The 22,425-nt window shown below is 39.4% G+C and overlaps 1 protein-coding gene across 4 annotated transcripts; it reads left to right on the plus strand.

The window, feature by feature from the left end:
* The first annotated feature begins 506 nt into the window (after nucleotides 1–506).
* On the plus strand, nucleotides 507–21,764 carry copz2 (COPI coat complex subunit zeta 2). Of its 4 annotated transcripts, none has more exons than XR_003982751.1 (10): nucleotides 507–632; nucleotides 7,210–7,278; nucleotides 8,592–8,676; nucleotides 9,419–9,510; nucleotides 11,458–11,513; nucleotides 14,038–14,115; nucleotides 14,405–14,456; nucleotides 14,715–14,828; nucleotides 15,385–15,423; nucleotides 20,418–21,764. XR_003982751.1 is itself a non-coding variant. In XM_030408370.1 (10 exons), the coding sequence occupies exons 1-10, from the start codon at nucleotides 615–617 to the stop codon at nucleotides 20,463–20,465; spliced, it is 570 nt and encodes a 189-aa protein (XP_030264230.1). In that variant the 5' UTR covers nucleotides 507–614; the 3' UTR covers nucleotides 20,466–21,764. The 4 variants fall into 4 exon arrangements, 2 of the variants coding, with proteins under 2 accessions (XP_030264230.1, XP_030264231.1); XR_003982752.1 differs by lacking the exon at nucleotides 20,418–21,764 and adding an exon at nucleotides 17,834–17,866; XM_030408370.1 differs by lacking the exon at nucleotides 14,715–14,828 and adding an exon at nucleotides 17,834–17,866.
* The last annotated feature ends 661 nt before the right edge of the window (nucleotides 21,765–22,425 follow it).

Genomic DNA, 22,425 nt, shown 5'->3' on the forward strand with positions numbered 1-22,425 from the left:
AAAAGAGTATCAGTTGTAATGTAAGTGCTGACTACAAACTAAACTCATGACATCAGAACAATGTGATGTGTTGAAAACGTATGTATGTTGAAGTGAACATGTATGCAACACTGTGATCCTCCCCTCTCACTGAAATTACATAGAGCAGAAACAAGAGACAGAGACACCATTCAGCCTGTTACACCACTGTACCATCAACATGACTCTGAAGCTCATATTATAAGGTCACAAAGTTACATTATGTTGCTTTAAGATGATATTGTTATCTGTTATAAAAATATTCGGCTTAGATTGGGAAACAACGGAAGTATTTGGACTAGCTGTCTGAGACTGTACTGTATACAGCACCTGCCCCTTGGTAAACTGTAAATCCTAGCCTCTGAAGGAGCACAAAGACTTTTATTGTGAAAGGGCAGAGAAGCTGAGGAGGAGGGGTATCGGGAGCGCGCTCTGCTGTAGACTCCTATGGCTCTCCACTTGAATGCTGCGGAGCGGGAGCGCGCCCGGGCGGCTCCGTAAAAAAAAAAAAAAAAAAGCAGCAGTGATCTCGGTGTGACAGCTCAGAGCTGTCCACGTCAACACACCGAGCGAGCACGGCAGCGGCAGCGGCAGCGATGGACTCCACGTCTCTGGTAAGCCTCTCCGCCGTTCAGCGGCTCGTGGAACGACACGGTCCGTTTAGTGCGGTGTGCGCGACAGTTTATGTAGTGTTTGTTATCAGTGCGGGACATTTGTTGCATTATGGCAGTTTCGGTGTTGGAGGGGGCAGGGAGGGAGGGAGGAGGGGGCTTGGCTGCGGATCGTTCATAAATGTGAAACGGTCTGTATTTCTTCTTGAATTCATGAGTGTGAGTGTGATCATGACTGTGGCCATCACGAGTGTGGACGCGCAGGCCCGATCTGAGCTCAGGGTCTCATCGATTGCGCGTTTAAAAGCCACAGTTTTTGTTTCCTTCTAAGCGTGTAAAAATAGTGCACACTGTGTGTGCTGGTTACAGAGCGACAACTTATCAGGGTGTTAAGTTAACTCCATTACAATAGACCGGCTGAGCCACAGCTGTTATCCACTTATCCACAGCGAGTCCGGTGCAGAGCGCAACAGGACAGTAGTTTGTGAGGCAAAGCTTCAGGTCCTGCACGGATCACTTGTAGAGACACAATCCTGTCTATATCACACGTTAGGAGGAGGAGTGTGAGAGTGTGAGTGTGTGCTGAAACCAAAGTGCGTCCGTGTGTTTAAATGTCTGCTTGTGTTGAGCATATGTGCGCGGATCGGTTGACGTGTAGAGCAGAGTAGTGCCACGTCCACCGTTCTCTCTCTCTCTCACCCAGTCACTCACTCATTCTCTCTCTCTCTCTCTCTCTCTCTCCTCTCTCTCTCCCCTCTCACTCACTAACACACGCACACACGCTCTCTCTCTCTCTCTCCCCTCTCTCTCACTCACTCACTCACTAACACACGCACACACGCTCTCTCTCTCTCTCTCTCTCTCTCTCTCTCTCCTCTCTCTCACTCACTCACTAACACACGCACACACGCTCTCTCTCTCTCTCTCTCTCTCTCTCTCCTCTCACTCACTCACTCACTAACACACGCACACACGCTCTCTCTCTCTCTCTCCCCTCTCTCTCACTCACTCACTCACTAACACACGCACACACGCTCTCTCTCTCTCTCTCTCTCTCTCTCTCTCTCTCTCTCTCTCTCCCCTCTCACTCACTAACACACGCACACACGCTCTCTCTCTCTCTCTCTCTCTCCTCTCTCTCACTCACTCACTAACACACGCACACACGCTCTCTCTCTCTCTCTCTCTCTCTCTCCTCTCTCTCTCTCACTCACTAACACACGCACACACGCTCTCTCTCTCTCTCTCTCTCGCCTTGCTCACCGTTCATTCAGTCTCTCCCTCTCCTTCACTCTTTAATCTTTGTCTTTATTTCCTCACATTTACTCTAGCTCTCTCTCTCTGTCACTGTCTCATTCTTTCCATCTCACACTTTCTCAGTGCTAGAAAGTAACTGAGTAGACATGTACTCAAGCAGTGTACTTTAAGTACTTTACTTGAGTATTTCTACAGGTGGGAAATAATGCGCTCTGTACACTATATAAATACTATGAATTTATTGTGTACAACATAATATTGTTATGACTTGGCATGATAACACATGGACAGCCCATACAATGTGTCACTTTGTCATCGATAATGAAACTACGCAGCATTAATGGTGGAAAGTAACATTACTATGTGATTTTACTCAAGTACAATACAGTTTGAGCTAGACTTGTGTATTTCAATTTCTGATGGATGGTACTTGGCACTAAACTCATGTATATTATAAGAAACAACAATAAACAAAGAAAAATCAGATTCAAGTGTTGTCTTTAAATGTATGGTATGTGAGAATTGGCCACCTGTCAAATTCATACTCAAGACAAACAGGGGGCAGTGTGAGCTAGCTAGTTGTGTTAGCTGTGCAGCTAACTAGCAGACTTGGGAACCAGAGGAGTGTTGGTATTTACATGGCTAGCACAGGACCTTTGGACCTAGATGGGCATTGGTGGTTTGCAGGCTAACTTCAGTGGATATTTCTGCAGCACAATACGCAGACTGACAAAACTGTACAAACTTTGTTTCAGTGCCGTACCACCAGGCTACAGAGCAGCATCTTTCCTCAGGCTGCGAGACTTCTCAATTCATCCTCAGCACTCCACTATAAAAATTGTTTTGATTTTATGACTTATCTAACCCTGATAAGTCTGTCCCCTACACATGGACAGGCATTAAGAATAACTATACTAATTACAGAGAAACAGACGGTCGCCTCATTGATGCTCTTGTTTGCTTTCTGGTCATAAAGAGGCATCAGCACTAAATTGAGCCTGTTTCACAACCAGTTAAAGTTCCATGTTGGATGTTTAAGTCATAGATTTGAATAGAAGAATCAGATCATGAATCCAAAATAGCACCCATTCAGTCCTGTGAGAACTGCTGCCCGGTTCATCTGAAAACTTTAGTAACTTCTTACTTAACAAACATTATTTTTTGCATACACACCTTATGACTATCGTATAAATATGATACATGTTTACAGATTAAAATTCCCAACGCTCGCAAGATGAGTTGAAACTCCACATCCGCTTACAGCAGTCAAATTCTCCTCAGACATACAGTGTATGCATTAATAACAATCAAATCAGATCAAACACTACAGGCCTGTTATCTGCACACTAACAAGTGCTACGACTTTTGATACTTGATACTACTTCAACCAACACTACTGTACTTTTATTTGTCGCATTGTATTTTTACATTGAAATGCCACTTTTAATAAAGTAAAAGATTTGAGTTCTTCTTCCACCCCTGCTCTCTCTCTCAGTCTCTTGCTTCTCCTTTCACATTCAGCCGTAAGTGTCTCAAATTCTCTCTTTCTGTTTTTGCCTCTCTCACCTCTCACCTCACTTCTATCTGCCTATTGTCTTTGTCCTCTCTCCCTCCCACCCTCCCTTTGTGTGTCTCTCAACAGGTGTCATTTACATCAGAATTGAAAATAATCCGTGATGGTTTTTGATTGCTTATAGTATATACCATTACAAGTAAAAATCTGTATGTTTGAAGCTGAGATGGACTCCCAGAGTTCAGCCCGAGGAGTGCAGAATACTACATTTTCAATAATGACACTCAGATGCTTCATTTGTTTTCATTCTTTTGTAATTTTTATTTTCCAGTTCAAGCCGAGATAATCCTCACAACGTCATAAGGGGTTATTTTTTGCATACTTCAGATCAATGACGTTGTCAGTGGATTGAGAATAAAACGGTTTGGACTCCGGGACAGAACATTTCCATAAGCATCTCACTATATGCAGCTCTCAAAGCGATGACATTAAGTAACAGATGTCCACTCTTAAAGGCCAGTGGCTAAAGGCAGCTGTTTAATCAATAAAGTAATCATCATCAGTAAGTGACAACAATAAAGTTACAAAGTAATAAACAATGAAAAACAACCCTTCCCTCCAACAAATAAAGATCACAAAAAAAAACCGAAATGAAAAATATATTACAAAGAATGTGATGTCCTACCAGACCTGCAGCTGGTCATCTGCAAACAATCCAGAAGCAAGATAATTGAAAATGAGATTCAAATAATAATGGTTATTCAAAATTTAAACCTTACATCACATGAGGTGCGCGGCGTAATGAGCAACACATTTATCCACCTACTAGATTTGGAATTGATCCGGATGTGAGGATTCACTTCATGTTGAGTAGTATCAATAATAATGCATTCATGTGCTGGTGGGAAAACCAGCAATCTGTGTCTTCTCGGTCATCTGGTACAAAACACTGTTTTCATTTGCATGTTTTTCAGTATCCATCCAGGAGGACCAATCACACAAAATGTTGAGTCATAGACCAAATCACCTTTAGTCCTTGTATTTTACATCAAAATAGACTAATTTAGCATAAAGTGGCAAAGAAAATGTTGCCTGAAATTTATGCAGTAATTTTACATTTTTCATTTTGAATTTTTTTGTCTAGAAGATGAGAAGACAGATACCGCTCTCGTATCTGTCCAGTGAATTTAGGACTACAGCAAGTCAGCTAGCATAAAGAGTGGAAACATTTAGCCTGACTCTTTGCAAAGGTAACAGAAATTACCTGTACCAGTACTTCTAAAGCTCAGCACTCATGCCCCATTCCCTCTGAGAGAATGATGCTTCTTCCTGTTTTGTGACATAAATTGGTCAGTTGTATTCTTCATTGCATTTAACCCAGTGCCAAATTTAGACTTTAACTTTAAAGAAATCCCAAGGCTTACCTGAAAGTAAGGGTTATCTGTAGTATATAGGATTTTTTAAAATAGACAAACTGGTTTGGTTTTCATTATGTTGATCTGAAGGCTTTTCTTTTTTTTACAACATTGTGATATTTTCAATTGTCACTGTTAGAAAAACTGAAACAGGTCCAAGCTTCTGTTTGTCACTTTATCACAGCATCAACTAAATGTGCTATTGGTGTATTGTCTAATAATGTGATAAAAATCATAAAGTAATTCAGACTGTAAGAGGCTTTGATGATGTTTTTAGCAAACCGTCTGCAGACTTCTAAATTGGTCTTCTGGTTTTGTCTGATTCCATGACCTACTTCTAAACAAGCACGCCAGAAAAAATCATTATGTTTCGGCCTAACAGCCAATTTTTTCATTTGAGGCATTTAGCTTTCATGCTGATCCAGAGTGACTTTAATTGGGACTGAGGCTGTTGTTGGACATGTGCACTTCATTATGTTTGACTAAATGATTCTCAGTTATTATAATCATTTCATCGTGTAGAGGGCACACACCTCCTACCAGTGGACAATGCCCTCTCAGTTATCTGATGTTTAGAATATGGTTTTGAATTTATACAAAGGCATTAAGCTGTCAATCTCAATTTAGCCACTTCCGTGGCTAGGTGTGTCCATCATCATCAGTCATGTTATGTAAAGAGCTGCTTCCCTGAAGACAGGGCAGAGCCAGGGATCAGCAGCCGGTTGCACCAGCTGTTAGCATCCAGGGAGTGTTTACAAAGTCACTCAATTTAAATACCACTAACTGTTGCACAACCGGCTCAACTAAGAAAAAAACATGCTATTATACACACTATTTAGAGTGCAATGTGAAACAGGATCTGTGGAATATGGTCGGCAAATTGGACCTGAGACTTGATTGAAATGCATGATCATGTAAATGTAATACTTGAAGAGTGTGTAGTATGCAGGCCTCTCACTGAGGCACACCAGTAAGTGTCCAATATAAACATAAAGGGGCTCTGTGGAGTTTTCTCATTCGCAAACAGTTATAAATGAATACGTTATAGTTACATTCAGTATTGTTCACAAAAGTGCATCATTTAAAGCTCTGAAAAACTTGTGGAGGGCATTTCTTTCATCACACAACATTTACTAAGTCAGCTTTTCGTTATTATTAATCATGCATTGTTTACATCCAGGCTTGCCAGCTTGAATTTCTCTTCACCGCCTCCTATGATGCTGTGCCACGGCCACCAACTTTGTGTCAGCAGATAGCATGAAACAGGAGGCCACAAAGTATATTACATCGCCAGAATGCTCGCTTGCGTGCATGTATGTCCTTTTGTGTGCATTAGAGCAAACAAGAAAGGGGCCCGCATGTAAAAAGTGCAGTTCAATCAGCTTAGAGCCTGACAGTCCCTGGATTTTTGGGACCAGTGTCAATAAAGATATTATGCAGAAAAAAAAAACAGTGCACTGATATTTTACACTTCACTGGCAGTATACATTATTATTATTATTAGTTTAAATAAAATGATTATCAATAGAAACACATTTTTTTTATTTGTTGAACAATTTTATGACATTTCAAAATTGACCGAAGCATCTTTTTCTGCATTATAGTCTGCGACAAAATAAGTTTTCATATCAGTGTGTATAGAATGTTGCAGAAATGAGACCTGTAACTTGGAGAGTTAGTTTGAGGCAATTTGTAATGAGGCAATATATCAGTAGATACCCAACTTTGATATTGAGATTCTGACATAACAATATTCTCTTTGAGTGATGGAAAAATGTTTATTTCTGTATCAAAATGTTTTTTTCATACATGATGGTTCAGCCGATATCAGACCGGTATCTTGCCAGAGAACGATGGATGGTTGATCCAAGTACACTTCCTTCCTCCTCCTGATATTTGACACTGGATGTTCTGAGTTCCTGGTCTAAGTTCTGTGATACACTCTGACTGTGAATCTATGCTAGTCAGTGCATAACAGAACTTTGTCCCGGGTCTGAAAACTCTTCGCAGGGACAAAAGAATGGATGGACGGAAGAATAAGTGAAGTCTGTGCAGGAGGATGGATAGTGTTTTTGGTCATTCCCACATCTGTAAAATAAAGTTCTCCATCAGCCTGAATGAAACAGAATAAAACTCTGCAGGGATGGAATGCAGCCTGAGGTCAAAGGAAATATGTAGGTTGGACTGGGTGTGTGTGAACGCGTGCAACAGAGTGAATGTAAAGCAGGGGGTTGATGGAAACACAGTCACTGTTTAGAAAGAAAGGTTGATACAACAAAACTGGACAGATGAGGGATGGATGTCTTTTATTGTTGCTGTGGTTTTATATAGTTTCCCCAAAAATGACTCAGCGAAGCTAAAATATTCAAGACAGTCTTTCTGTTTATTGTTGCAGGAACCTTCCCTCTACACAGTGAAAGCTGTTTTCATACTTGACAACGATGGCAACAGACTGCTGTCCAAGGTAAGGTGAAAGGACCATACCAGTGATGTTACATGTTGCCCATAATGCTCATATGGACCATCCAAAGTACTTTGAAAATGTTGTTGCAGTCATTATGGACAGTGTTTTAAAAAAGGATCAAAACTGATACAGCAGAACCAGAGATATAAAGAAACCTGATGCATACATTACCCACAATGCAACTCAGCGGGCGACAGTTTTGTTGGTAATTCAGGTTTTTCATTCTTACACTTGTGTTCTTCAGCTGTAAACTGATGCTGACTCAAGTGACAATATTTGAAGCACTGCATCAGACTCCACCCAGCTCTCTTTATAAATCTTTTTTCACATACGAAGCAGCACTCCCCAACTGCCCTTAAACAGACACAAATGTGTAATATTGGTTGAGCTCCCTTCAGTTAAGCAAACAGTAGCCCCGGTCACACTATCTCTTCAAGGCAGGAATATTGTGCCATTATTCCTCCTCGCCATCTTGGATGAAAGTTTAGTCCAACAACTAAACAGCTCCTTCACTCATCAAATAAAAGAGAAGTGTCCCACACTTCAACCCACAAAGCAACGTTACAGGACCAATCAGGCAGTAGTAGCTTGTGTCTTCAGCATCTTATAGAGAGAAAGAAATGCAGAATGTACACGTAGAATAGTGGAAAAACAGCGATTGTTCCCGGCAGCAGAGCCCGGCGACTCCCGCAGTTAATCATTATGATGTGTACCGGCACAGCTCTTTTGGTTCTGTAGATCTGGTATACTATATGACACACTGGAGCAGCTTAATGCTGCCGCTGCTTGGTTCAGTGTAATCAAACTAAAGGGGTGTAGAGGCAAGCCATCGATGTTGCTGTGTCAGAAAAGGGCTAGTGAGACTGATATCGCTGTTCTATGTTAACAGACTAGACAGAAAGGAAAAGAAACTATTTACCAAGCAAGGTTTGTACAAATGTCTTTCACTGATTCATGCAACAATTAATCAATCTATTCAATTATTTAACAATTAAATTAGTCATCAACTATCAATTAATTTGTTTGAGTAACCTTTTTAAGGAAAACTCTCTCACCTTCAGCTTGTTAAATGTGAATATTTCCTGGTTTCATTCCTCCTCTATGACAGATATCTTTGAGTCGTAGACAAATCAAGACATTTGAGTACGTCATCTTGGGTTTAGGGAAACACTGAACAACAGTTTTCACCATTTTTCTGACTTTTATAGACCAAACAACTTATCAGAGAATCGAGGAAAAATAATCAGCAGATTAACGGCCAATGAAAATAATCCATAGTTGCAGCCCTGATGCACTGTCTGTGTCTGTTCTAGTACTATGACCCTGAGCTTTACCCCTCCATGAAGGAGCAGAAGAACTTTGAGAAGAATGTCTTCAACAAGACACACAAAGCAGACAGTAAGTTCCTCTGTGTTTTTTCTATTCTTGTGTCTGCTGGATGTGACCCTCCCTGTGTATTGTACCCATCACCTACGCACGTCTCCAATGTCATCAGGTACACATTCACTGTCTACTGGTATGTGATACCAGCCTAATGCGTTTTTTTTTTTACTCCCACCTGGTTTCTTTGATGAAGCCAAATCATGTGTTAGTGTGACTTTGGGATTTTCAGCTAACTTTTAAACAAACAGTTCCTTTATTTTTCTGACTAGAAGAACATTCTGGACACATTTTGTGGCGCTGCAGAGTGAATGTAATGTTAAGTAGAAGTAGAAGTTGCAGGCAGCTGACACCTGAGTCTCTGCCCCCGTTCTGTGTACCACCCACCCAGTGTATTCCTCCTTTTGTTCAAAACTCCTCCTTCATTCCTCCTTTTCTCCCTGTCTTTCTTCTCTTTCTTCTTCTATGTCATGCTATATCCCCTCTCCCTCCCTCCCTCCCTCCCTCTCACCTCATCCTCCCTTTGTAATGTTCTTCTTTTCCTTAAAGAATCCCCTCACTCCCTCTGTTTCTCTCACTCATTTTACAACTTCTCCTCACTTTCTTTTTATGCTCTTATCTAATCTTATTGTCAAGTTTACATCTTCCTTTTTCTTTTTCTTCTATCCATCAACATTTTTTTATCGGCTGTTGTGAAAATATGCTTTTGGATTCTATTCGATATCCGCAGCTCACCCCTCTCCCCTTCTTCTCTCTGCAGATGAGATAGCTTTTCTGGAGGGCATGACCATTGTCTATAAGAGCAGTATAGATCTCTTCTTCTACGTGGTGGGAAGTGCTCAGGAGAACGAGGTTGGCTGAATTTCATTTTTCATTTTTTTTAAAGTATTTTTTTGGCCTTTTACGGCTTTATTGATAGTACAGCTGAAGAGGGTGACAGGAAACAGGGAGAGAGAGAGGGGGATGGACATGCAGCAAAGGGACCCAGGCTGGGAAACGAACCACCGCTCCACCAACTGAGCTAATCGGCGCCCCAGAATTTTAATATTTTTTAAACTGAAAAAATAAAATAAAAATGATTTTAGGCACTTTGGCTATTGGAGGGAAGTTGTACATCATGTCCATCTGGAGAATTTTCACAGAAGGCTCAGTAATTTCCTAAAACAGATGGTTTTCTGCAGTGATATTACAATAGAAAAACGTTCACCTGATACTGTAACTTGAATCGCTCAATAGAGACTATGGATGTGATGTCACAGTGGGCAGTGGTTAAAACCACTGAGTGGCAGAAAAACTACCAAGTGGCAACATGTTTAACATTTATCAAGTGTTGTAATCTTAATGTTCAATTTGATTGGGCCAAAAAAGAGCTGTGTTAACTTGCCTAACTTGACATTGACCTGCAATGTGACTGTGCACATGCACATTGCAATGTTGATGCTGGGGCTATATTTACGGAACTTGTAACATCTCAACCTGATTTGTGATAAAACCTTATTTACACCCTTTTAAATGCTGAAATATTCTATTTTGGATCTCTTGGCTTCTGGACACAATGATACTGCAGAGAGCTGTATAGAGCCAATAAATGTTTTCTTTTTGTTTGTTTTTCTTCATTTAAGATTTAAAAAAAAGTCTCTAGCTACTGCAGTTGTTGTTGTAGGAGAACACTGCAATGCTGTTTTACGGTGAAGCAACTTTCCATCACCACAGGAGGAGGAGATAATGACTGGATTATCAGTTTTGAGTGAACTGGGTGAACAAAGGTCCAAAATAAGGTGTACCTCAAATCAAATGTTTTAATAATTGAAAAAGAAAATCCATGATCCAGAAAACCTTAATTTTATTTATCCATGGACCTATGAAATACCTGAATACAGAATAAGAATGCCTTGGAATAACATTATATTCACCTGTAACCTACAGTAAAGTTATAACCTTCATAACACCACAAATGCATAAGCATTTTAGATTAATGTCTTAATTAGGGGCAAAGTAATGAACCCCTTTTTAATTCAGTCACCTGTGGTTTGATGTCACCTTTTTCAAATTTGGTTTACCATGGAAGACTCCCTGATTTAGATGAAGTCGCTTTGTGTGTTTTCAGGGTAAATTAAGGATTAATTAAGAGAGCTTGTTTCTACCTGTACAGGTAGCATTAATACACCCAAAGGCAATTGACAAGCTGCCTGTGAATCTTAAAGGGGTCATTATTCCAGATTTCCCAGTGTGAGCCTTAAGAGATCAAGCTCTTCCTGCATAAGATTAAGGGGATTGAAAATGTGACTTTAAGTAGAGAAAAGTGCTTGATCTATTCTACACTTGATGCGAAAACATTACTTAGCAGCTTCACCATCAGCAAACTTTTGAATGTAGCTGTTTTTACCTAAAAACTCAGATACACCGGCAAATATGCAGACAGGCAAATATGTTGAGCTTAGCTGGTAAACGTATTGGAGCAATTAACTAAACTAAAAAGGTGACATTATTATTATTATTATTATTATTATTATTATTATTATTATTATTATTATTATCATCTAAAAAATATATTTTCAATCAGGGGTTGGTGAAGACCAAAGTTGAAAGATGAAAGGGGAGATTAACATGGCTCCTATTAAAATGCAGTTTAATAGATGCAGATGATTTGCTGGGTCGGTCTGGACGTGTTAATAGGAAGGTTTTTTAAGGTTGCTCTTCAGCTTTGCACCCACATGGCCATAAATAAGCTGATTGTGACACCTTTAAAATCAGACGCTATTAACTCAAAATTGTGCTTTTGTTTCCGTTTCTCTCTAGTTGATGCTGATGTCAGTACTGAACTGCCTGTTTGAGTCCCTCAGTCAGATCCTCAGGTATGTGCTTTCATTAAGTCCTAACAAAGTGATGAGTGATTACACTGATTAACTGATACGTTCCTGATATTTTTCACCTGAAAAAAACACCAAAGGACAAAAAATAGGATAGCCTGTTCACAGAAATTTCCAATTTTGCTTTTCCATGGTGCTTCTAGATAAAAAATGCTCTCTGGTGTCTGACAGCTTCAGTAATGTTGCCGGAGTAACAATGAAAAGTTCTCCATGCACACGCTATCATGATATTAAAGCATTCTCATCAATGTAGCCTCAGCACCATCAGTGTTAGTCTCCACACTCACACTGCCATCCTTCCACCAGAACCTCTTAGGGAGATAATGAGTCCCTGTGCTGAGTGTGATGCACATTTCAACAGCAGTGTGTATGTTCTACCTGGAACGCAATCATGACATAATTAGAGAAATTCTGTATGATTTTCGACACGATGACACCTAGTCCTTATTTTTAGATTTTTTTTTACATTTTAGAAAAGCACCAAGCTTAGTTTGCATAGTCATCTGAGTGTATGTGTGTGTCACACACCAGGAGCCAAACAGCAGCTGATGTGGTTGCTATGGGAACCGATGCAGTAGTAATGCAGAGTGTGAGCGACAGAGACATGAAGAGATTATATTATTATACAGTATGAAATATATTAGGTTTTGCACAGTGCAGTATGTAAATGTCCAGATTTCAGTGTTACAGTGTGAAGTCACAGCTGTTGAATAATCTCCTCATTCACTTTGATAATAAACGTTTGACATGTATCAATAAATCAATCATTTATCCCTATTATTTGTATATGTTCCACTAAACAAATGCCAGTGACTTTCAGAACAATGTATGTCACTGTTCCCAAAACAACATAACAGCTGCAGTGTTCCAGTGATCGGCATAACGGACATTTGTTGCACGGTTGCAGTTTGGTTAGGTTTAAAATAAACAACTTAAGTTACAAACGTCTGTACATTGTGTACCTAACATAAAGCAGAAATAGACAACTTCCCCCCTCCTCGTATTTCCCTGATATCACTGTTGGCAATGTTGTCGCAAAGACAGCGTTAGCAGCCTGGCTACTGTCCAAAGAAAAAAAGATAACGTAGGAATACCAGCTTGACCTGGAAGCCCTGATCTCAGTTCTACATCTGGTTAAATTAAGAAACCGGCAGGTTTTGCTACAAATCAGCGGTGGAGCAGACTTTAACAAAACACTGAGTGAATGGCTGTCGGTTCACTCTTGTTTTACCTCTAGAGATGGGATTTATGGCTCTTTGAGGGGAGCCAGATCTCGGTGAGCCGTTCCTTTCAAAGAGCTGTTCAAAAAACTGGCTCATTTGACTGATTTTTTAATTTATTAAGTTTTAAGAAGCCAGCCTGGTGGTAACTCATTTTATCTTGGAAATAATCACTGGGAGGTATGATGGGGTGAGATTTGGAACAAAACTGTCCTCCTCCTAATTAAATCCGCTGCAGCTGCTCTGCTCTCCGAGGCAGAGCAGTCACACATTTCTGTTTTTTTTGGGTGGTTTTTTGCGCAAAGGCAGCGTGCACAACTCAGGTGGCGTCATGCTACATTTGCACATAGGCACCATGCAGCTGGGCTGCGCTCCTCCCCATGTAACTTCTCTGTCCCACTCAGGGGGAAGAGCAAAGGAGGAGCACACAGTGATATATAAAAAAAAAAAAGAACGGTTCCCAGCTGCGACTCGGATCCCATCGTTCATGTTAACAAGCCGTTCATTAGAATCGGTTCGTTCGTGAACGTCACAACACTAGTTACCTCAGTTTCTTTCACTCTCCCTCTTCACCTTCCTTGCCTCCTCCATCAGCAGTTTCTTCGTTTTCTACAGTGTTTCTACAACTTTCTACAAGTTTTCCACCATAACCTTGGATTAGTGACCGGTGAAAACAGTGCCTCTTCCTGTTTTGGTTGAGCAATGGCAGATGCACTTACTTTGTGCCATTATTTGGTAAAAACGAGCCTGGTGGCAGACTGAATAGCAAGGTGAGAGTGAGGTTTATAGGGAACCAATCTACAAGCAGATAATGTCATTTCCCTACAGACAGACATCAGACTGTGACATCAGTATTTACTTCAGAATGAAGTTAAAACAAGAGTTGTCTACTGCAAGTTTAAATGACAGTTTGTACGTGACAAAGCGTAACTACATTAATACATTAAAATAACTCTGAGTTGACATTTGATCTGACACTGGACACTAACAGCCGTCCCCTGGATAAAGGTTCTGTGTTTATTTCACCCAACCATCCACCCCTTGCTCCTCCCTGTACAGACCTGTCGCTCTTTACTCTACTTCACCTGACTTCCTCCTAATAATTACTACAGCCAAAAAAACAACAAACGTAACTATAGGTTGTAATAAGCTGCTTTCACAGTTGACCTATACATTTTTTCGAGGACAGGCTGGAAATTGTGCTTTAGGGAGAATAATCAAACATTTTGAAAGCCTACAGTATATGGTATTTTGGATTGATGGGGCTAATTGTTGTGTTCTCTCTGCAGGAAAAATGTGGAGCGGAGGTGTTTACTGGACAACATGGAAGGCGTGTTCCTGATTGTGGATGAAATCATTGATGGAGGGTAAGACAGAAATAGAGTTTGCAGCTATTTAAAGGTTGAGATACATTTTTCTATTCAAAAGATCAACTGCAATTCAAACACATAACATAAAAACCCTTGCATTAATGTACTGTAGATTCATACTAGCTGACAGATGAGCTAGCTGACCATTCATCTTAATGTTGATTTATATATTTATTACATTTTTTAAATAAATGTTCAGTCTATGATAGGTCAGAGAATAATGTCATACATACTCCCAGCGGTGCCTGTGCTGGAGCCCTGACTGGTTGCTTTGACCTGTTGCCAGGGTGATTCTGGAGAGTGACCCCCAGCAGGTGCTACAGAAGGTTAACTACAAGGTAAGATAACTGTCTACCATACCCAAATGTCAATCCTATCGATGTATTTACTGATTTGAATCATTGGAAAATCTAAAGTTAAAAAATGTATTACGTTCTAAATAAATCAGATCAGCTTTTTGGCCTGTTAATAGAGACAACATTAATACTCAGACTGTCGCCTCCCACAGCTTTCCTCATCAGCTTCTTGCCTAGTCTTACCTGCTTTACCTTTCTTTCTCCCCCTCTTCCTGTCTCTCTTCTTCTGATTGGTGTCAGCTAATGTCAGAGCCAGCCTATGGCTTCGTCCTGTTTGATTACATCACTGGTAACCTAGAGGGACAAACAGACAGGAGCCAGCTGCTGTAGACAACAAGACAGACAGACAAGAGGGTGAGGGAGAGAGGAGGAGAAAGATAGTTGAGAGACAGAATGAATGAATGAGACAGAGCTAAGGACAGTGAGGGGATGAAGGAGGGATGAGGTAATCCATGGTGAGAGAGCATGCTGACTAACAGAGTGAGTGAGAATAAGGCTTGCAATTTTCTTTTAACATTTTAAAGCTTCAATCTGCTAGTGTCACTTGAGGAAAGTTCCAAGGATCACCGCAGTCAAAATGTAAAATATCTTGAATATTCCTCAGGTAGCTGTTGAGATGTTTCACTTTGGATAAAAGTGGTGGACTGACTGACAGACCAGTGACCCTAGAACCCACAACTAGCATGGCTATAAAGTCTAATATGGATTGTAATTGGCTGAGCTGTTAACCAACACGCTTTGAATGCCACTGATCCACAATATGTCATGGTGTTTCTACAGATCTAATGGTGTTTGCAGTGTTCTGCTTTTGTAATGTGTGTGTGTGTGTGTGTGTGTTTGTATGAAGTGTATTGCATGGGTAATGCATTTTATGTCTCGTACACACAATAATGTCATTTTCATTTTACAGGTGGATGAAAACCCATTATCTGAGCAGAGCGTGGCCCAGGTAACACACCCATACACACAATACTGATAAAGGTGTAAAAATGAGCATCAAAATTCTCAGACCATTTACACATGCATGCAGATACAAAAATGCACACACACACAAATTGGGCCACACTTATCGTAGAACAGTGATTAATGCACCATATGTTTCCCAGAAACAACTTGAGCTGCAATGTTTTGTCTTTTCACTTGCCTGTGCCAAAAATGGGGAATGTATTACATTGTTAGACAATTTGTAATCACCTTGCAGAGGCACGTCAGCAGTTATGGGTCCAAACAAATTTAACAAAATAACACACAGTGTTAAAAACTCATAGAGCTGAGAGAAGAAGAGACATTCTTGAATGGGTAACTATACCAAAACAAAGTGTATTTACAGGTTGAGGGAAGTACAACTGCATGTATGAAAAAGGTAGATACAGCTGCATTCAATCTAATGACTATCTGCCAGTGATGTCACTCAGTGGCTAAGTTGCATTATAGGTAATGTAGGCTCCATGTTCTGCAAAGCAGTCAAATGTTCTAACATTACTGTCCTCTAACACTGTTGGACTCACTACTGACAGTTTTAACTTACTGCCTGTTCAAAACCTGGAGCCTACACTACCCACAATGCAACGTGGCCACAGAGAGACATCATGACATGCACTTCAGGCAATATGCTACTGTTTTCACACATGCAGCAGAACTCCCCAACGCCTGTAAACACACTGTAATCTGTAACCTTAATCAATATCTAGATCAGTGCTCCTGCACAACACTAGATCAGATCTTCTTGGATAAAAAGATACCACCGCTCTGCTGTGCGGTAAATATGAAGCTGCAGCCAGCACCTGGTTAGCTTACATTAGCACTAAGACTGGATACATCTGGGGGAAACAGTTCACTCTTGGCAAGATTTCTGTCCAAGGTAACACACTCCACCTACCTGCTTTTTATAGCTCACATTGTACTTTGTTTCTCTAAGTTGTACAAAAGCAGAGCTGTGAAACACAAATGAAAACCCATGGTGATATCACAGACCAGATAGCGGACTACTGTTTTGTAGCATTACAGTCGGGCCATCTTTGTTTTCTGATATTATTGATTATTATCATATTTGGACAAGAGTTTGGTGGGTTGGTAGTGTAGTGCTATGCCTCATGACTGACGGTTGCCATGTAAGTGACTTGTTACTCACAACATAGCCGCTCCCTAAAGCATACTGTGCTTCATCGTCTATTTTACTTTAAATGCAATCAAAAGTTTTTAAATGAGCATCATGCTGTACTAAAGAAGTCTTGAAACTAGCAGCTGAGACCATAAACTCAATAGCAACATGGTTATGGAGGGTAATAAATCAAGTGAGAAGTAGGCTCACTTGGACTTATGTATAAAACCAGTGGTGTCGCCACCTGCTGGCTTTCCTTTTCAGACCAGACAGTCAATGATTAAAACAACAACTCCTTGCTTCACAAGCAGAAGGGGGTTTAGTCCAATTTAGATAGCTCAAACTTTTGGACAAAGCCAGGCTAACAGTTTCCCCCTGTTGCAAGTTTTTGAGCTGAGCTAAGCTAACTAGCTATTAACTCCAGCTTCATTGTTACTGTACGCAAACCTGAGAGTGGTAACAATCTTCTCATCTCTCTCAGCAAAAAAAAAAAAAAAAAAATGTTGTACCCCTAGAAGTTAAAGACAAAAGCAGAAATAGAACAAACTAAATGGTAGTACTGCATTAGAAAATGTAATTCACAGTTATGTGTACAGATTATACAAAGACATACTTAGACACAATGCTGGCTGCTTGCGCTGCATTTTTACCTCACTTCTACACTGTTATTAAAATGTACGTTTTTCAGCTGCTTCTCTCTGATACCATTAGCCACTAGTGTAACTGAGTTGAACTCCTGCACGCTATCTTTAATCAAACACACTGACCCCATGGAAAGCTGATTGTTCTCTGACAGAATGATTGGTAACAGTTTGACATCTCTCTGCAAATTCACAAGTCTGCATGCTAATGCTTTAGCTCACTGTGCATGCTAAGCTTGCAGCTAGCTTGACTTTATTTCGAAAGCACCAGACAGCACTAATAGGCTCAACTGTGAATGAAGGAATTGATGGATAAATTAATGGATAGTTGGATTAACTTCCTCTGAAGCTCTGTAGCTCTCTAAGACCTGGAAGCATACAAAACTGTGTCGCTGATCAGATCACTAAAAACAGTGTTTATTGGGTTTTTTTTACAGAAGTCATTTTCTTTATTGAGTTTTTTCCTGATACGCTTTCTTCTGTCTTTAGCTGCTCTTGTGTGATTATGTGCAGGAATGAACATGTGCATGTCCCATGTCTGTGTGTGTGTGTGTGTGTGTGTGTACTCATCTCGCTCTCTCTAAACTGTTCTTTATCTGTTGCTTTAACCCTGACAGCACATAACAGAGAAACTGGCTCTCACCACTAACGTAAGTCTTTACTAACTTCTAACAGCCCTACACTGCACTACAAAGACCATTACATTGTGGCACCACTCACAGTGATTCGACACTGCATGGTATGTTAGAAGTGAATTATATTGTTGGTTTTGAATGTGAAATGTTAAAGGAGCATTCTGCAGTTTGGGTGAAACATTTTTTAATGAGAAGAGATAGATCTTCATTGACTGATTTTTCTTCTGCCCAGTCCAACTAAATAATTAAACTCTTTGTTTTCATGACTGAATAAACTGAATAAACAAACTAACCTTAAAGGACAACACAATTTGCACTGTTCACTTTGTTTGAAGCCAGAAAGGCGGCAGGGTCTCCCACATATAAACAGTGTTCTGTGACCTTATGTTCCTCTGAGAACAGCTTTTTTTTCACTTATGGAAAAAAATAAATGTTTCCGAATTTGTAATATTTATGATATTAATGAGGTAATAATACCTCATTAAAGTTGTAAATATTAAAATTCAGAGTCTGGTGCACTGGTGTTGATCAATTCCACTTAGCCACTCGTACTAAGAGTTCAAGCCCAAGGTCTCTTATTTTGAGAAAGAGCAAACATTTACTTTCAAACTAAATGGCTCGCAGAGTTAACAGGTTTGATTCTGCAGTGTAAAGTACACTTTACAGTAGTATGACATTACTATGCCCAATACTTAATAAATTCAAAGATAAAAGCATCAGTAGAACTCTGTATGGGGCCTGATATGACTGCATTTCCTAGGATCCCTCTGTTGCAGTGAATATTACTTGAGCTCCATGTGCCCCCTGCTGATAAAATGGGGAACAACAGCCTCAGTGCTGGCATTAAGTCTCGATCGAGTTTGATGGATTGAGGGATAGACAAACAGTGTAAACTTAGTATTGATCATAGAAAGACCAGGAAGAGGAGCGAGAGAGAGGTCCTACCCTCTGAAAATAAGATGCAGACCTGTGTTTTATGGTATTTTACAAAAGCAAATATTTTCTTTGTTGGATAATGGAACAACTGGTGATGGATATGATAGTTCTAATCACTCCTGAGCTCTAGTCACCAGCACTTAACGTTGGCAGTTAACGTAACTGCAAACCACTGAGAGGTTTACATTTGTATGCCATGCCTACACATGCCTATACAAAACGTTTATATCACGCTCACATTACATGATTATGACCTGGTTTTTATGTTGGGAGGTGAAGGGGGTGGTGGTGGAGTTTGAGGTAGAGAAGAAGGCTGACAAGCCAGTGTAACCAGTGATTTTGTAAGGAGACCTTGGGACATTTTTCAGCTGTGTAAATGGCGACAAAACCAGGTGTTTTTAGGCAAAACATGGTATTGTCTTAACTCTAACCGAGTGTTTTTTGTGCCCAAACATAACCAGTGCATAAGCACAGCGTTGTCACAACATAAAATCAAGAAATGCACACTGCCAACATTTATTCTGGTGACTTCTTTCAGTAAATTCGTTCAACATGATGGCATAAAGCTCCACACAGTGGCCCCGTTTCCTGTTCATGTGCTCAGTCTGAACTCTAGTGGTTGAAAATTGGTACTGCATCTGCGTACAAGTTCTTGATGGATTTAAACAGAAAATGACATTTAGTTGTGTCTAATTTAATGTAACATAAAAAAAAAACCCTGAAATTTTGTCTTCCATCAATTGAGCTGTGAATGAAATTAAATAATATATAATTATATATTATACGATATATTATTATTATTATTATTATTATTATTATTGCATGTCATATTATATACTCAGTCACTTTATGCATCATAGAACATCATAGTAATACCTTTTTAGCCACACGTGTCATCACTATAATACTATATACACTATACACTAAAGATTAGACAGTTAACTTATAAAAACCTGTATAATTTCATGCTCAGCTCAATCGATGGAAAAACTGAAATATGTGGGGTTTTTTCTGTAATATTAATTTTGACGATACAACTAAATGTTTGGAGTCACTGATGTCATTTTCTGTTTAAATCCATCAAGAACTTACACATATATATAACATAGTAACACAGTGCCTGAATACAGTAGAAACTCCATTCACTGTTACCCAAATACTGATTGTACAGTACATAAGGTCATTATGATGACTGGCATGCACCGTTCCTGAGTTATTATGAGCTATGTGAGGCATTAAAACCTATGGAGTAGGCCTATTCAGTCCCATAGCATAACTCAGCTCTGTACAGTACAGACTATTTTACAGTTAATCATGCACTATGGACCTTATTTAGCTGTATACTGTTAATACGTACAATACAAAGTGTTTCATTTACTGCCTTAACATCCACTACTCAGCAGTTAGATTAATGTCAGTGATGAAAATCAGCATTAACATGCACAGCAATCACATGCAATGCCTTCAAGAAATGCTTCTTTAGATTATGGTCAACTTGTTATTTTTCATATTTATTGAGTTTATGTATTTTTCAATGTTTTTACTTATTCGTGATTTCCTGTCTCTATTTCATCACATCCGACTGCTTCATATTCCTTATGTTTTTGTGCTCTTCCTCTATGTTCTCCAGGTTCTGCAGTCGGCCAAGGAGCAGATCAAATGGTCCATACTGAAATGACTTAGATCAGATGAATTTAGAATTCTCAAGAGAGAGTTGTTTCTAGTCCCAAAGCTATTTTTTATAGTAACACACTAAAGGGAAGGCCGGCACACGCCTGTTGAGAAATGGGCTGCTTTATACAGCAATTAACTAGCCAGTAATAGGATTTAGTTTCTATGTGTGATGGCATTTTGTAACATTATATTTGAAATGTAATTAATTTATTTGCTTTGAGAGTGAAGGTTGTCCACTTTCATATAGATATATCATTGAAGAGGCTAAGTGACACCAGAAAATGAAAGGAAAAGTGAGACTCCAGTCTCTTCTGTAAGAGACTGGAAAGGTACTGAACAAATCAATGAAAATACTGGAAACCTGATTTGCAATCAATGATCTGTTACTTTTATTTTGGTGGAGCAGGATCTTCCACTCACTCATTCACTCACTCAGAGCAGAGTAGGATTTATTGTTGTTTTGCTTTTTTGCTAATTGTTGGTGTGCACAATGTTAAAATGACAATGTTTTATACATGAAGATCTTTTCTCCCAAAATGTTACATAGGTTAATAATTCTAGAAACATCTTTTTCGATGGTGTGTCCCGTTAAGTGTGTGTGAGTATGCAGGGCTGGTATTTTACCTAAACATTCACATCTATCTTAGGACAATCTGGAAAATAAGAACAGATACACAAGTAAACACTACTCTAGCAGATATCTGCAAATTCACAGTCAAAAGTGTGGAAAAGATTATAACTTTGATAAATGTTTTTAACAATGTCACTTAACAAGGCTCTGGCATCATTTGTGCACTGAACAGTTCAGTTTGATCAAGTTTGTTGTTTTGTGCGCCTTAGACGACATACATTTGTTTTGTAAAGCCTGTGAAAAACCTGTAAAAGAATGCATTGAAGCTGTGTGACTCTAAGCAAACATTAGCACTGTGTGTTAGAGGACATTTGTTACTGTTTCACTGTCAGTAAAACATGTGTAACTTTAAAATGGAATTCCCAGATGAAGGAAAATTAATATCTGCACATAAACGTTCTCTTTAGAATCCAATGAACCTTAGAGGATATGAAACATAGCTCATGATTTTCTGCCCATAGTTAAAAAGAATGAAGCCTATTTTCTGAGTTACATATGTTAATAGAAATGGAATATTTTCTTAGTTGAATAGATGAAACAAGCCAAAGACAAACTACCTATTTTGTTAACATTTGGAAGTTGTTGAAACAAACTGCCATTGTGTCTGATATAGGATATTTTTTCTGTCCATTTGTGAGACTGATAATAAAACTGCATATTTGTCCTGGAAACAAAATGTCTTATTCCTGAATTTATTCATCAGTTTTCTGTTTATTTTTTCATTCTATTCTCAGACAAAACATGTGGATTTTGTTTATGGTCAAACTGAATAAAACAGAGAAATACTGTCAGCAGTAAAATTCACTTGCCTTCTGTGCGTCTACCATCCAATCAGGATTCAAATCGACGACCCCAATGAATATTAATGAGCTCTATAAATAATCCTGAAGCCGTGGGTGTGGTGAGGGATGCTATTGGTAGAAAACAAGCGACGTCATGACCACATGCCTGTACTGCCCAGCCAATGATTCGTTCTGGTTCTATTTCCGAGTAATGTGATTGGTTAGCTGCCTCACTATGATCACAAAGCGTCCCGAAATTCATAAAATCAGATGAGAGAGAAGTGATTTTAAATAGCAGATGCTTCAGCTTCCTTATTATTACAACTTTTAAATAATTCTTTGTATAATTATGATGATAAAGAAAGAGTACATATTTAGTCAAATTAAAAATAGACACGAAATTGTTTAACAAAAAAGGTCTCTATTGCTGACATCTACATATAAACGTGCATATACGCACACGGATGTGCGTCAACATTGAGGGGGTAATGTAAGGCGTTACTAATAATATTTCAGTTACATATCCCTACAGTTATGTCACGTAACTCGTC

The sequence above is a fragment of the Sparus aurata genome, chromosome 23 (genome assembly GCF_900880675.1).
Source record: "Sparus aurata chromosome 23, fSpaAur1.1, whole genome shotgun sequence".
Lineage (NCBI taxonomy): Eukaryota > Metazoa > Chordata > Actinopteri > Spariformes > Sparidae > Sparus > Sparus aurata.

What these genes read in the sequence shown, in the direction of transcription:
- copz2 (XM_030408370.1), top strand. An exon ending in TACAGAAGGTTAACTACAAG is followed by an intron (nt 14,457 to 15,384) that starts GTAAGATAACTG and finishes TTCATTTTACAG; the next exon opens with GTGGATGAAAACCCATTATC. An exon ending in CTGAGCAGAGCGTGGCCCAG is followed by an intron (nt 15,424 to 17,833) that starts GTAACACACCCA and finishes TAACCCTGACAG; the next exon opens with CACATAACAGAGAAACTGGC.